Source organism: Poecilia latipinna, unplaced genomic scaffold (genome assembly GCF_001443285.1).
Source record: "Poecilia latipinna isolate Pla-1442-1.1 unplaced genomic scaffold, P_latipinna-1.0 Scaffold1545, whole genome shotgun sequence".
NCBI classification, from domain to species: domain Eukaryota; kingdom Metazoa; phylum Chordata; class Actinopteri; order Cyprinodontiformes; family Poeciliidae; genus Poecilia; species Poecilia latipinna.
This window is the reverse complement of record NW_015114161.1, coordinates 128,961-144,318: the sequence shown is the minus strand read 5'-3', so window position 1 is coordinate 144,318 and position 15,358 is coordinate 128,961. Positions and strand designations below refer to the sequence as shown.

The following is a 15,358-nucleotide window of genomic DNA, read 5'->3' as shown; positions in this document are numbered from 1 at the left end:
TATTTTTCTTTCTGTAATAAAAAGTTTTAAAAGGATTTTTTTTTTTTTTTTTTTTTTTTTTGGTAGACTTGACTGAAACGTAGACTTGAGTAAGTTTGTAAAAGTGTAAAAACAAAAAATGTTCTTAGCTGTTCTCACGGTGTGGTGTAATGTTAGTGGCTCCATATAAACCTTATCTAGTGTCGGAATCCAACCTATTTATTTTTGTTGGATGCATAAAAGAAAATGTTTATGTAAAAATAAAAAAAAGTATGGTAATTGTTTAGAATAACTGATTAATTGAAGAATTAGATGGATGGATAAAAAAACATTGTCATTGAGATCCCTACTTCTCATAGTGTGACAATGCCATTGTTCCTGTGCTTTACATAAGACAGAAAAACCACATTAAGATGGAGAATAAAGAACTTTTATGGAGCATAATTGTGATATTTGAAGTTTTCCTTAAGGTAATGTTAAAATCTCAGTATTGTGTCTCGTCTGGAGTTGCTACAGACTGTGCTTAGATATTTAGTTGAAGGATTTCTCCTCGGCTTCTTCCTGGTTCCAGTGTTGAGTGAGCTAGTTGGTCAAACATTGTATGGCAGCATCCCAGAATAAGGAATTACCACTGTTAGGTGAAAACCTAGATCAGGCAGCTGAGCCTGCTGGCTTGGGGAAAACCTCAATCCAAAAATATCCGAGATGTTAAAATGTTTCAGTCTTCTGTCATGCTGAAGGAAAGAACCGGAGGCTAACTTTCTTGTAACTGGTGTTGCTAAAACTGGAGTCTTTCCAGTCTGACTGCACAAGGTGCTGCTTTCTCTGCAGATGGTGCACCGCCTATTCTCCGTGGACGTGGTTATGGTTTTGTTGACTCAGCCGGAGAGAAGCTCTGAGGAATGTCAGGATCCGGACCTCACCAGGTTCATGTCACACAAGTTCCTGATCCAGGACCTGTTGTTCGCTCGACGAATGGACGAGTCTCCCACCGTCCAGGGCCATGCCCTTTCCTGCCTGGCTCAGTGTCTGGAGCTGCCATCGCTCAACGTCACCCGGGCCGTCCACACACTCTTCTCTGCCAGTGAGAAAGCACCTAGACTCCAGGGCTGGGCGATATGGACAAACAATAATAATCTCTACAGCAAACAGCAACATTAATATACCTACATTTTCTGTTTTAGCTGGGACACAGACGGTGCTGGAAGAGGAGCTCACCACAGGTACAGCCTGACCGTCCCTGGCTGAGAGCTTGTTGTTGTGCTGGAAAGATAACTCGCAGCAGGAAACTTGCTCACTGTTAATAAAGGTGTTAGCTGGAAGTCTGTATTTGTGAAGACGCATCACTGACCAGATCAGACAGCGATTACATCCGTGTGTTTATTGCTTAAAGTTCCACAGCAGACGACATGTGGAGGATTTATGTGAAGCATTCCACTCCAAACTAATGCAAAGTCATGATAAAATGTTAAGGATTTCTAAAACTGGATTGCTTAAACAATCAATATAAACAGGGTTGCGTTTATATTGATCGGGTCTTAAAATGTTGATTGTAAAAACAGCTGCAGTTCAATAGGAATCCATGTAACCATGTGTGCATCCATCGTCTTCCGCTTAAAGAGCAAAGTCTGTCAGCTTTCAAGTAAAATGGCTGCAAACTCAAACGGTTAAAGCCACAGAAAAATTATTAAAAAACATTAAAAATCTTACTCGTGGGATTATTTTAAGACCTAAGATGGCTTTTAAACTATAAAATCTTCAAGAAGAATGTTATTGTCTTAATTTTTTTGTTTTTATGTCCATATAAGCGGGTTTAGATGATAGATGGGTGTGAGGAAGTTGGCCTGGGTGATGGTTGACATTTTTCAGCAGATTTGTCCTGTGGGCATACAGAGCAGATAGATCCACTAGTTTTTATTTTTTTTAAAAGTGGACCAAAGTATTGCATGTTGATGGATGCCTCTGTGTTGTAGGATCTTCTAGTTCCCAGAAAACCTACCAAACTCTTCCCTTCAGGACGGTGGAGCTCAGCAGTGCTGACAGCTCCAGCTGCGATGGTGAGCTTTTTTTCCACATATGTCCCGGTTTAGTCAGCGTATTTACACGCTGACAAAGTGAACGTCAAATGTCATGTTGTATTTTCGCTCCAGCTAAAGAGAACCTGGCCCTTCTCCTGCGTCGCGTCAGAGACTCTAAAACCAACGTGAGGAAAGCGGCTCTGCAGGTACTCCGATCAAACCGTCGTGGCACGGCTTCACGTTTTCCAGCTGTTTGTGTTTCACCTCGTTCTGCTTCATCCATCTGTTCTGACATCCGTTGCTCAGGCTTTGGTGGGTCTCCTGAAACACGGCGTAATTCCCACAACCCGGGAGAACCTAGAAACCCTGGCGGAGCGCAGCAGAGACCCGGCTGTGTCTGTGAAGAAGAAGGCCTTACAGTGCCTGGGAGAACTGCTCACCGTGAGACTGGATTCTTCACTGTCTTTGTCTTCAGAGGTGAGCTAAAAAATGTGACGATTAGGAATCACCAAACGACTGCTTGATGTCGCCGCCAGGCTAAACCAGGTTGCATGGAAGTCCAGAAGGCGTGGCTGCTGGGTGTGGTCCCAGCTGTGGTGGACTCTGAGAACTCTGTCCAGGATAAGGCTTTGGAGGTTCTGGACCAGGTTCTGCTCAGTCAGGTGAAGCCCCACTCTGAGAGGCGGCACCTGGACAACAGCGAGAGGCTGACCTGGGACCTGCTTGACCTGCTGTGTAACGAGTGTCGGAACCTCAGGTCAGCATGTTGTTCCTCACAAACCTTATTTATCTATTTTCTGAACTCCTGCAGAGACGAGCAAATTGAGCTCATCGTCAGTCAGCTGAGCAGTCTGCCAGTTTGGAGAGAAATTTGAATTTGGTAGATTTTTATTATATCAGACAAATGTTTGGTGCATTCAGAGTTTAGATTAATCAGATTCCTAAAATTATTAAAAATGAACTGCTTCCTAACAGGCCTCAGATAAACAATATATGGCTTATTAATGTTTTCCACATACTTGACTCGTCGATGGTTAGCAAACATGGGCCGCCTCTATAAAAGCTGGGAGAAATGCTAAACATGTGAATGATTGAATGTGCGTTACATGTGTAGTTGTTTGTGTTTTAATGCCCAGAAGTAGAAGAGTAAGTCATTTACAATAATGAGATAAAGGCGTTTGGTTGTTGAAGTCACAGACGACATTTTCCCTCCACAGCCGGTACTTCAGCAGGGCCTTCACCATCTGGTCCAAACAGAACAAGTTCACCCCAGGATTCATCTCTAACCTGATCTCCCACACGGAAACGGAGCACGCTGCAGGGGCCTGGCTGCTGCTCTCCAAGGTTGTCCCCTCAGTGTCCACAATACCATGCGGCAAGATCCTGGAGGCCTGGGACAGCATGGTCAGGTGAGGACATCGGCTTTTTCCTGTACATTCATAAGGTTTCCCCCAGAAAACTTTCTAAGCTTGGTGGCGCTAGAGCAGTCATTCATCCAGCGGCTTGTTGGATTTTTGGGTTAAATTTTTTTTAAAGTTGACAGAAAATGTTAAAATATCACTTGTAATTATGTGTTATTGGAAGGTTTGGAATAATAATACCTGAACACCAACTATAAAGTCTTTAAAAAATAAAATGCAAACATTTTAAAAAGTTTGAAATAAGTAAGCAAAGCTTAGCCTGGTGGGGACACAGGTAAAGCCTGGTGACCCGCCAGGCTTATAATACACTGGGGGAAACCCTGCATTTTATATTTTAATGTTGACTTTCTTCTTTTTTCATAGATCACATGATGTGGACGTGACTAACTGCTGTCACATCCTTTCTGTTGTCGGAGACATTGCTGCTCATTTAAACGAGGACACCAAGGGCAGGATAGCTGGTGAGGAGCTGGACGTGAATCTGTCCTGGAGGACCCATCAGCCGTCCTAATGTCTCTCCTTCGCTCTGTCCTCTCTGACTAGCTGATCTGATGTCGTGGCTCAAGACTTTCAGTCTGTCTCTGGAGGTGATCAGTGCAGCCATGCAGACGCTTTACCAACTTGGCTGTAATGAAGACATCAAACTCACACAGGTTGGAAAATCAGAAACATTAACTGCTCTTTCGTATAGAAATGTTTAGACTCTTAATTTCTGTCTTTGTAAATCACTACAGCGCTTCAGAATTGCGTGATTAGGAACTGGCTTATTTTACTTTTAACTTAAACATGCTCAGAACTCAAAGCTACATTTATGTACATAGTTTATAAACTAAAACTTTTAGTTTATAGTTTAGCAAAATTGATGATTTGCTCCTAATTATCTGACTGCCTCATTCATAGAGCAATAAATAAAATTCCAGTTCCTTAAATATATTTAAACAATACTTCTCCATTGTTGTGTTTTTGGGTAAGACGCTTCACCCGTGATGATCAGACGTCCCGGTGGTGCTTCAGTCAGCTGTGGCTACAATCCAGTAACTTGCCACCATTAGCGTGTGAATGATTGATTGATTGATTGATTGATTGATTGATGGTCTGAATGTAATGTGAAACTCTTTGGGGTCCTCTGGACTTGATACAGCGCTATAAAAATCCAGACCATTTACAAGTGACGCAGCAGAACACTGAATTTCACTCCCTTGATTCCTAAACTCTGACAGCTTAAAGCTGCAGTATGTACCTTTCACAAAAATGTGTTTTAATATTTGTTCAACCTGTCGCCATGTTGTCACAGACATAATAATATGATCTGTGAAAAAATCGTGCTCCATCACTGACTGCTGTTGCCATCCAAAGAGAGGCACCCCTCACAGTCCAAATCAACCAATCAAAGGGGAGGGTCTTTTGCTGAATGTGCTAATGGCGGACAAAGAACTTTTTATTTATCTGCTGTCATCAGTGGCTATGCTAACCAAATATACTAAGTAGCACTAGCAGTTAGCATAGAAGAAAGCGGGGGTAGCACTAGAGTGATTGGCAGCATTAAAACCCTCCTCCTGGCTCTTATTGGTTGTTTCTGATTAAGTGGTGTATTTCTGCGGTTAGCACTGGGAGAATCAAGAGGAGCGTGACGATTTTTTTTCTTCTTTTCAGATTAAACGTCTTAAACTGTCATGACTTAAGGATATTAACAAATATGTGTTAAAAAAAAGATCATGGCTTTTTTGTAAAGGTCGTATACTGTGGCATTAAGAAAATAATAAAAAAATAATTTATTTTATTATCTTTCATCAATTCAGGAAAAATGAAGAATCTGATTGATGGTTGATTTCCTTCTCTTTCACCAGGCTTTCCTGAACCAACACTGTGGTGAGCTGGTGTCCATCTGTGAGACTCATTTAGCCAGCGTCCTCCTCAGTGAGAACGGAACCCAGAACCTCAATGAGGATCTGATGGTGAGACCCCTTCAGTCCTCACCACCCCCCTCAGAGCGGAAGTTAACAATTACCTGTCAGGACCAAAGCTGTTACAGTCGGCAAGAATACACACTTCATCGTTGTTTATAGTAAAATCCATAATGTGACATTAGAAGTTATCTACATGATCATGAGAAAATCTTCACTGCTGTAATTGTGACAGAAATCTCTATTTTGAAGAGTGCCGACATAAATGATAGATTTCAGCTCCCATGGCTCCGAGGCACAAATTATTTAAGTACATTTCTTATTAGTAGTTTAACTCTTTAGAAGAAAGAGCAGCTGTTCTTCAGTGGTCTATGTGCCTCGTTGGGACGTTGCTCCTCTGATTGCAGATGTTCTGTGTTCCAGATAAAGCATCTCCACACTCTGGGCGTGGCCTCGCTTCACTGTCCAGCAAAGGTTGGCAAGAGGACGGTGCTGCTGGTGGAATCTGTCCTGACGTCACATTCCGAGAAGCTGGCGGGTACGAAAGCATTCTGTATCCCACTGAGACGTCAGCGGATCATGGCTGACCTGTTGACTCCATGAGCCAATTTTGCCTACACTCCTCAAAAGAGAGGCAACTGTTTGCAGCCGAAAAACGACAAAGCTGGGCAATATCACTAGGGGTGCACCGATTTATCGGCCAGTCGATTTATTGGTGCAGATTTCCTTAATTTTGGGAGATCAGTGATCGGCCGGTTTTTACATGTGAAGCCGATCTTATCCACTGGTCTTATCTAGCTTGGCAAAGGTCTAAGAACCAACCTCTGTCCTCTTTGGCTCTCTGGTGAGAAAGGTTTGACTGACAGACCAGCCCACTAAGTTCTGTCTGCACATTTACAATTAACAATAGTGACCCCACTGTTGCCAACTCAAAAACTTTATTGCTATATTGAGCAACATTTCAGACCAAAAAGATTGGTATCAGCTAAAATCGGAATCAGCAGGTTAAGCTTTTAAAAATATCGGTAATCGGCGATCGGCCAGAAAACTGCAATCTGTGCACCACTAAATATAACCAATATTTATTTAGCTAACTTCTTTGTAGATATCCAAAGAAAATCTTTTGTTTGTTTGTTTGTTTTTGCCTTTATTTTATGATCTGAGAACAGTGTTGTATGAAAAACATCTGCTCCTGACTGACCCATTCTGTTTTCTGCTGCTGGTGACCAACAGCCTGTCAGGAGGAGCTGCCAGCATCACTGCCTCTGTCTCAGTTCAGAGAAAACTCTCTGCCCACCAGGATCAAAGCCCACGGCGTGATCACATTAGGTGAGCTTCTGCTACTGCTCGATCTCTCACACGTTCTGTCAAGCCCGTTTTAATCCCTCCGTCCTCTCTCTGTGGCATCAGGGAAGCTGTGTCTGCAACACGAAGAACTGGTCCAGAAATACCTGCCGGTGTTTGCCAGAGAGCTGGAGGTTGGCACAGAGGTCGCGGTGCGCAACAACATTGTGGTGATAATGTGCGACCTGTGTGTTCGCTACACCAACATCGTGGATCACTACATCCCCAACATCTCGGCCTGCCTCCGAGACGACGAAGCCGTCATCAGGGAGCAGACGCTCATCATGCTGACCAACCTGCTCCAGGTAAGTGTGAGCGACTGCCGCTGCCACGGCCTTCCAGCTGTGGGTCTGACCCTCCGTCCTGACTCTGTTCCCAGGAGGAGTTTGTGAAATGGAAAGGCTCTCTCTTCTTCCGCTTTATGATGGCCCTGGTTGATCCAGTTCCTGCCATTGCCAGGTAAATTACCAAAGGAAGTCCACTGGAGTTTGTCTTTGACAACAAAGCAAAGGAGTGTTGTATGTAAAAAAACGCAGCCGACGTCATGTCTGCTTCTCCCCTGTTGCAGTCTGTGTGAATACTGCCTGCTTCATCGGCTGCTCAAGAAGAACCCTGAGATGTTCAGCCAGCACTTCATCGAGTGCATCTTCCAGTTTAACTCGTACAACAAACACACGTCGTACAACAAGTTCCCTCAGAGTGAAAGGTACCTGATTAAAGATGCAACATCATAAATCTGCAGCTTTTGGTAAAGTTTAAAAATACCAATTTTAGCTGATATTGCTGTCCAATAAGAATGTGTAGGGAGAGCACTGACAACAATTTTATTTATTTTTTTGCCCTTGACGTTTGGTTGTGCTTTGTCATTAATTTATTGTTGTAGCAGAGGTGATGTCACACTGTGTGTGTTAGAGATGGAAAATAAGGGTTTTACTTGCATTTCTGAAAAAAAAGAAAATTTAGCTAGTCTTAGCCTTCTGACTTAAATGTAATTTAATTTTAGTCATAATTTTTTCATCAGAATTGTTGTAGTCTAGTCTTAGTTGACTACAGTAAAATTTTAGTCAATTAAATCTCGAGCCAATTTAGTCATTAACACAAAATGAATCTTGTTTTAACCATTTGTATCATGTTATCTGAATATGCAATACACAGAAAAACAGATTTGACTGGCGAGGCTTGTAAACTAGTGAGAAGCTTTCATATAAGCTAATGAATAGCTTCCATATTGAAGCCCTTTCATACAAACTGGCGAGAACCTTTTATATGAACTCGTCAAACGTTTTTTGAGTTCAGTTGAAATGGGACGTGTTTCAGTGAATGTCGCACATATAAAAGTTAATTCTGATTAATGTTCCTGGTGGCACCAACTTATCTGTCAACTGACATTAGATCATGTTGAGGGTCTGAGATGCAGCTTTCCAAAAATAAGTAACTGTTGACCACATGGCATCGTCGGTCATCCGACATGTGACTCCTACTAGGTTTGGTGCAAATTGGTTTCAGTCTGAAAACCTTCTGGTCACCAGCAGACTTCTCTTATAGTAATCATTGCTGACCTGCTTTATCTCTGCTCACACACTGAAATCCCATCTTTATTTGATGCGTTTAATAGTTTTATTTTTATTTTTATTTTTTCTTTTGTGAAGAGAAAAGGTCTTGTTCTCCCTGAAGGGCGCTCAGCACCGTGAGAAGCGCTTTCGCATCTATCGCTTCCTGTTGGAACACTTCACAGACGCCCAGCGCTTTAACACCACCATCAAGATCAACCAGACCGTCTTAGGTAGCCACACGGCCACTCACCGACCTCACAAATTATAGCCTGGAGTTTGGATCAGACGCGAGAATTGGACCTTTTTGTAATAGCTTTCCTCTTTTGTTTCTGTCCCAGCATGCTTTGCAGACGAGGAGCTGCCTCTGGATGCAGACGGTGCTGAGATTTTGTCAGAGACCTTCAACGTGTTGAGTCTCAAAGAATTGAAGCTGCAGGCATTTTCAGCGCCAGCAGGGGGTGCTGGGAGTGAGGAGCCGGAGGAGGAGAACATGGCCACCATGACGAAAGCCGTCCTGCAGGTGGTGCAGAAGAAGGTGGTGTCGCAGGTAGGAGCCCTTCCCATCAGAACTTTGCGACTTTCTGCTGCTACAAATTCCAGCTGTGCAGAGACTGAAAGCGTCGCTCCGCTGCTGTTGTCCACAGGTTCAGAAGAAGGCCTTCATAGAAAACACAGTTCCTCTGATCATCAGCTTAAAGAACCTTCTGGAGCAGAAACGATCCCCTGTCCTCAAAGACCTCATGGGCTACCTTAAGGTACGGGTTTTTTACTCGTATCATATTTTTTTTGTCACTCATCTAAAGAAGAATTTCAAACTAAGCTCCACAAAAAAAAAAAAAAAAAAAAAAAATTTAAGGGCAGTTTTATTCATCAATTGCGTTCGACGTTCTCCATCAGGTGACGATGCAGGACTACCGTAACGAGGTGAAGGAGTTTTTCGCTGGAGACGAGCAGCTGGCAGCGGAAGTGGAGTTTGCTCTGAAGACGGCCGAAAAGGAAAGAGAGATGGAGGAGCAGATGGAAAACTGCAGCTTGACGCCTGGCGCCCAGACGCCCACTGCGAAGGTTATCGAGCAGAGAACAAACGTCACAGCAAACTCTTTCATTTACCCTGGTTTAACATCCAGATGATCGCCATAGAATGTCTTACCAAGCTCCAAAACGCTGTGAGTTTCTGACTGACACTGAAGGCGTCATCGCTCTCTCCTCTACTCCTCAGAGTTCGGATCCGAGGTCTCCCGCCAAGAGAGCCCTCCTGCCCTTTAACTTCGCCACACCACAGCCGCCTCGTCCAAGCACCGCCTCGTCCAGACTGGCCCTGACTGACAGGTAGCTTCTACTGTTCTAGATCTCACCCTGAGGCAGCACAGATATACGGCCAACAGAATCCACCCGTAGGTCCGCACGCAGGCAGGAAATTTTAAGGGAACAGTATGCGACTGTGTTTGTCGTTCTCCATCAGGCGAGCAGGCTCATCCAGGCAGGAGGAGCAGAGTCAGTCTAAGTCTCTGACTCTGAGAAGAACAGGTGAGAACCGTCCTTCACGATCACATCGGCTTCTTTCTACAATTGGGGAAACATTACTTTTTTTTTTTGCTTGATGTTTTCCTACAGCGATAATTAAAGGAGGTGTCGGCAACAGAGCCTTCAGCACCCCAAAAAGTAAGAGTCCTTCCTCCTTTCACCTCAGTCGTTTGTGCGTCGGTTCAAATGTTCAGCTTTTACATTGAAGGGTTAACCTTTTAGTACTGTTCTTTGTGGAAACATGGGAGCTGAATATTTGCATCTCCCACAGGTTTCAGCGCCAGCCTCACTTTTAACGAAGGACTCAGTGCAATCTTCAGTGACCAAGGAACAAGTAAGATTTTCCCCGTTTTTTTTTTAAATGTGCCTCTCTAAATAAGACTTTCTATGTTTTAGAAGGGCACTCTGTCCCCCCCAGGGTTCCACATGTCCCAGTTTGTGGTAGTAAGCTGTTTGTTCTGTCCTTCCAGGTTCTAATGAAGAGTCCAGCATTCTGCATGTGAGACCAAATGAACAGACGTAAGTCTAACTTTACCCTCTAAACCTCATACACAGAGATTTTTCCAGGGTTTCTCTCAGGTACCATGAACAAAAATATTTGCCCCCTCAGATTTCTTCTGTTCCTGCCTTTTTCCTCGTACTTGAATGTTTCAGATCAAACTGTTATTAAGACAAAAATTTGAATGGATACAATGTTAAAGAAAAAAAAAAGATCCAAGCTCATTCTATGACAAAGTGATCCACTAGAAGTCATTTTGACACACTTGGCTTAGCAGAATTGTTTTAATTCAGGGATTTGCAGCATGGTGTTGAGAAAGAAAGATGCTCCTGCTTCAAAATCAAGTCTCCAAACACAGTTGAGGCTCACAGCTGCTCACATGAGATCAAACTTTTTCTGGCAAAAAATAAAAAAACTGTTGTGGTCAAGCATGACTTATTTTCCATCACGCTTTGGGGCTGAAGAAAATAATTCTTCTCAGTTGTTGGTACTATAATCGTATTGTGGGAAAAACGTGTTTGAACAACGCAAAAGTTCAAAAGGTTGAGCACTGAAGCTGATGATAAAACTGTACTCAGAGGAGCATGAAGGTACACAACACTCACTTTCAGACGAATATACTATAACGCAAATACTTCTTATTTTTTTATGAACGCTGTTTTTCAGATCCTTTATTTTTTTTTTAAATATGTTGATGACGAAGGTGGTTTTCTCAGACACAAGTATACTGTTGTCATCTCTCTTCATTCAGTCTATAAAACGACTTTAATGATTTATTTCATTTATTAAAGGTGAATGAATCACCGTTTTTAATGCTCCATTGTGAGTCCTGTGAAGAGTTGCCGTTCGTTGTCTTTCAGGGCTCCGGGGCCGAGGCGGTGGAACGTGCAGTCCCCTCTCCAGCAGAGGAAAACATCATCTAGAGTTTAGCTGTTCCAGCTTCTCCATATTACATCCTGTCTTTAATACTTAATCTCTTCCTGTTTCCAGTCTATTCCAGCTTTGATGTTTCTCTTACCGTTTTATTTTATACGTTTGCTAATAAAGGAGGTCTAAAACGAGGTGTTTAATGTACTTTCTCTCCGTATCACGTTTTCACGGCAAGTAAAAAGTTTGCGTAGATTTACTTGTGTGTTAAAAGATGGCGCCGCACAATTTTTTTTGTGCGTACACACGCTTTACGCGAAGCCCCTGGAGAGGATCTGAATGGAAGAGTGGGCCCAAATCTCTGCTACAGTGTTTAAAGACCTACAAGGATGTCTGTGCCAAATATTAAAACAGGGCTTAATATATCGGGAAACATTAAGATCAGGGGTGTTTCAAAGCCTAACTAAACTGATTATAAACTTATCATGTTTTTGAATCCTCAGTTTATGTGCTGCACAAATTAAAAACTCTTTCTGAGTAGTTTTAGTCTACCATACCCTGAGGGCCTACAGTTGGCCTTCATACTGGTACCTCCCACTCGCACTGTAAGGTTTTGTCTCGGTCAGCGTCACTGAAACGCTTTTCCTTCTCATGGTTCTTGAGAGCAAAAGGAAAGATGCAACATCCGTGATCCTATCTGCTTAGAATAACAGGGATTTCCTCTGGAGTGCTCGCAATTACTTCATGGACTTAAAAGGATCCGAGAGACAAATGGCTTGAGAACATACATCCATCTGGAGCAATGTAGCCAAATGGAACTGAAGAGAGGAGCTTGCTTAAATATTTGAATCTGACAGTCCACCATCTTTATTTTCGTCTTTAATTTGGAGCTTCTTCCAGAAGTTTATAACTGTAGTGCTGTGGAGAAGGTTGTTTTCTCTTAGAAACTGGAAGCTTTCCCTCAAGACAATTCCTGTGTGTGTCTTACTCTTTGTAAAAATTGCTGACGGGAGGCAGACTACATGTTGAAGACATTTATCTTAATTCAAAAATACTTTATGGCAAAGGGAAATCAATCGCTGTCGTAACTCATCACCCAAGTTTCTTCAGTCATGGATGGTAACACTGTGGGCAAAAAGGGTCTCCAGTAGAAGTCAGTCTTGCAAAGCATCTGACGGCATCTCTGACTGAAGACTTTCATGACATGCTAACAGTTCCACAGTAGCATGTCTTAGACAGGGAATGCATCAGTGCAAATCCACGTTATTTGCTTTTGCTGCTCCTCTTCAAATGTCTGTCTGTATAGTTAGATATCTTCATGCAGATCAGAGTGGAACCAAAGTCAAATTCCTTGTTTATGTGCTCAAATTTGGCAGAAAAAGAGGTGAATTCTGCCGTTCCTTCAGTCAAGAAGACTTTAGAAAACTAGAACCTGCTGTGGTGTTCCAAGAGATTGCAGTCTGCCTCATTCCTTACATAATGGTGATGAAATGAATCTTAGTAAAACATTTCTCCTGTCTCGGGTTTATTAGTCTAGGAACTGAAGCCTCTGCGGTTTGAACTTTGGCAGATTTCACATCAGGGGTTTTTGTTGCTTTAACCGGCTCTACTGAAACAAACTCTCATAATTCTATTTCTCAGAAAACCCTCGTTATCAGCTACCTGGATGAATCCTGAAATGTTCCATAATGTCTTTTAGGATTTTAAAAGACTGTTTTTTAACATGTGACTGGAACAGTCACCACATGTTTACCTGACATTAATAACAGACTGTGTGCTCAAGCAGTGAAGTCAGGTTTGTTTCATATTTTCGGTGGTTTTTATTGTTGCTCTCACAATATCTCCACAGTGAACTCACAGGTTTTAGTTTATGCTCTAAACCTTCATGTGAGAAACGGTTTGTGTTGTGCTACAACATGTAAAGTGGATCATCTAAGCCAAATTGTGTACGAGAAACAGTTTTGAGTGGAAGGATTACCAAGATGAGCAGCCCATCATTACACTATGGTCAGAACTTAACTGTTAACTATTATTTTGAAGATTTCTATTTCCAAGATGGAATGATTGCACTGCATAAAACCTGAGTGATTGTTGGAAACAAAGGTCGGGATAAAGTTATTGTGAATTTTCTCCAAGCCAGTTCGCCATGGACTCGGTGGATGCCAACAAAGAAAGAAGAAAACAATTATGATCAATTTAATTTGTACCACACTTTTCATTAGCAAAAATCTCAAAGTGCTACACAGTGCAACTAAATTAAGGATAAAATCAGCATAATAAAAATCCACAAATTTAAATTCAACAAAATTTCTCCAAAAATTTTTTGACGGCATTACAGGTAATGGATGCCTTTAGAGGTAATGCCTCTAGCACTCATTCCTGACTGAAGACTCCAGATGCATTTCTTCTCATTCTTCTTCCTAAAGTAGCCTTAAGTTCAGTCAGACTGGATGAGGAACAGCTGCGAACATCAGTTTTCCAGTGTTTCCACTGATTTCCAGTTGGAATTTTGTCTGGACTTTGATCCAAACCACCCAGTTGTGTCTCTTGCTTAATGTTCATGGTGTGGTGGTCCTGCTGGAGGGCGAACCACCTCCAGTAGGTTTTCTTCCATCAACTCTGACCAGTACCCCTGCCCATAATGAATAAAAAACCCCATCCCTACAGCATGGTGCTGCCTCCACTATGTTTGAAGATGTGTCAGTGTGGACCCAAATGGCAAGAGGCAGCTTGCAAGTGAAGAATATTTTAGTGGGAAAAAAAATACAGAAATCCAAAAATAACGATGGGGAGATAATGGGATTTAACAGGAGGATCCAGCAAAGAGTGACAGAAGCAGAAGTGCTTAAGTCATGGGAGAGGAAATGTGAAACAACGGACTTGGGCTGATTGGCTGACTGATTGCAGGTGTGAGGGGAGAGAGTAGAAGGCAAAATTAGATTTTTTTTTTTTTTTTTTTTACAACTGGTAGAGCCTAATTTCATTAATTCTGTTGAAAACATCCTGTGACTGAAAGTGAATGAGATTGTCATTCATTTCCCTAGACCATCCCTGAGCAAGAACACAGAATAACAAATGAGCCTCAAAACAACCAAAGGATCCGAACAAGATGGGAATGATGCGTTCAGGGTGATGTGCAGTGTTGGTTTTGAGCCACTTAATTTATAGGTCATAGGTAATTTATACGTAGGTTTATGGGTCTGTTTAGTTCTGGTTTCAGCTGAGCAGAGCACCTTCTTTTTTGTAAGAAAAAAAAAGTTTTTACCACTTTTTGAACTTGAAACATCAGTTTAAGTTAACTTTTGTTTTCAGTTAAGTTGTATGAGATTTTTACTAACTATTTAGTCTATATTTTTATAAGGAATAATATATTTTTTTCATACAATCAAGTTGGAAGTGCATGCAAACAGTAATAGGTGGTTACCTGTTACCTACCACCCGCGGCCTTCATTGGAAAGTTTTGGTCTTAACTTAGAAGGTTCTTCAGAAAATAGTTGTGAAAAGTAAAAGGGTCGAAGGACGTGGATTCAGGAGGCCGTATCAGAGTGATGTTAGACGGAGAATGTGGAAGTGTCTCAAATTCATTACTCCGTTTAGTGTTCGTGTTCCAGGAAGAAGATGAACGCTGTGTAGGGAAAAAAAGTTACCAAAAGATTTGACCTCCATTAAAGAGTTAATATTTTTGAAGAAATCTGATATTTAGATAACATCAAGCCAAGTATTATAACAATGCAGGGATGAAAAAAAGTGCAACCTGTGTGTGTGTGGAACTTAAAGTGGAACTGAAAAAAATACTATTGTGATGAAGTCTTTATCACAATATCTGAGCTGTATAGTTCAGTGTTGCCCCATGGCTGGTAATTAAAGACAGCACTGCTGCTCGCTCCCCTCCCCTCCTCCCCCCCGCTGCTGTTCAAATATTTCACATCAGTTGCTCAGAGACACACTAACTGGGTGTGGACAGAAAGAAAAGCACATGGCTTAACCTGTAGGTAACATCAGGATTTATCCCAACTGAGCTACAAAAATACAAAATTAGGCCTGAAGGATGCAGCTGACAATACAGAGCCTCGCAAAAGTATTTGCACCCCTTAAACTTGTGGTTTTCACCACAAGCTTTAGAACATTTTATTTATTCATGCGACAGGCCAGCAAAAGTAGTAACTACAAAGGAAAATTGTGATTTTTTGAAAAAAAAAAAAAAAAAAAAAAAAAAAAAAAAAAAAAAAAAAGGAAAAATTTGGGAAAT

The 15,358-nt window shown here is 41.9% G+C and overlaps 1 protein-coding gene across 3 annotated transcripts in view; it reads left to right on the top strand.

Annotated features, from left to right (window-relative positions):
• Positions 1-11,303, top strand: part of ncapd3 (non-SMC condensin II complex, subunit D3) — a 19,952-nt gene extending 8,649 nt beyond the window's left edge. For 2 of the 3 annotated variants that reach the window (XM_015058511.1, XM_015058510.1), the window contains exons 11-35: positions 811-1,063; positions 1,164-1,202; positions 1,953-2,036; positions 2,130-2,203; positions 2,304-2,438; positions 2,534-2,754; positions 3,215-3,406; positions 3,782-3,879; positions 3,962-4,071; positions 5,266-5,373; positions 5,746-5,860; positions 6,556-6,651; positions 6,733-6,971; positions 7,046-7,125; positions 7,235-7,372; positions 8,316-8,449; positions 8,558-8,766; positions 8,864-8,974; positions 9,117-9,284; positions 9,439-9,548; positions 9,682-9,746; positions 9,834-9,881; positions 10,015-10,077; positions 10,214-10,262; positions 11,103-11,303. In XM_015058511.1, coding sequence (XP_014913997.1) covers positions 811-1,063; positions 1,164-1,202; positions 1,953-2,036; positions 2,130-2,203; positions 2,304-2,438; positions 2,534-2,754; positions 3,215-3,406; positions 3,782-3,879; positions 3,962-4,071; positions 5,266-5,373; positions 5,746-5,860; positions 6,556-6,651; positions 6,733-6,971; positions 7,046-7,125; positions 7,235-7,372; positions 8,316-8,449; positions 8,558-8,766; positions 8,864-8,974; positions 9,117-9,284; positions 9,439-9,548; positions 9,682-9,746; positions 9,834-9,881; positions 10,015-10,077; positions 10,214-10,262; positions 11,103-11,172 — 3,009 coding nt within the window. In that variant the 3' untranslated portion in view covers positions 11,173-11,303. Of the gene's footprint in view, positions 1-810; positions 1,064-1,163; positions 1,203-1,952; positions 2,037-2,129; positions 2,204-2,303; positions 2,439-2,533; positions 2,755-3,214; positions 3,407-3,781; positions 3,880-3,961; positions 4,072-5,265; positions 5,374-5,745; positions 5,861-6,555; positions 6,652-6,732; positions 6,972-7,045; positions 7,126-7,234; positions 7,373-8,315; positions 8,450-8,557; positions 8,767-8,863; positions 8,975-9,116; positions 9,285-9,438; positions 9,549-9,681; positions 9,747-9,829; positions 9,882-10,014; positions 10,078-10,213; positions 10,263-11,102 lie in introns of all 3 variants that reach the window. The other variant, XM_015058512.1, reaches the window with a different exon arrangement.
• The last annotated feature ends 4,055 nt before the right edge of the window (positions 11,304-15,358 follow it).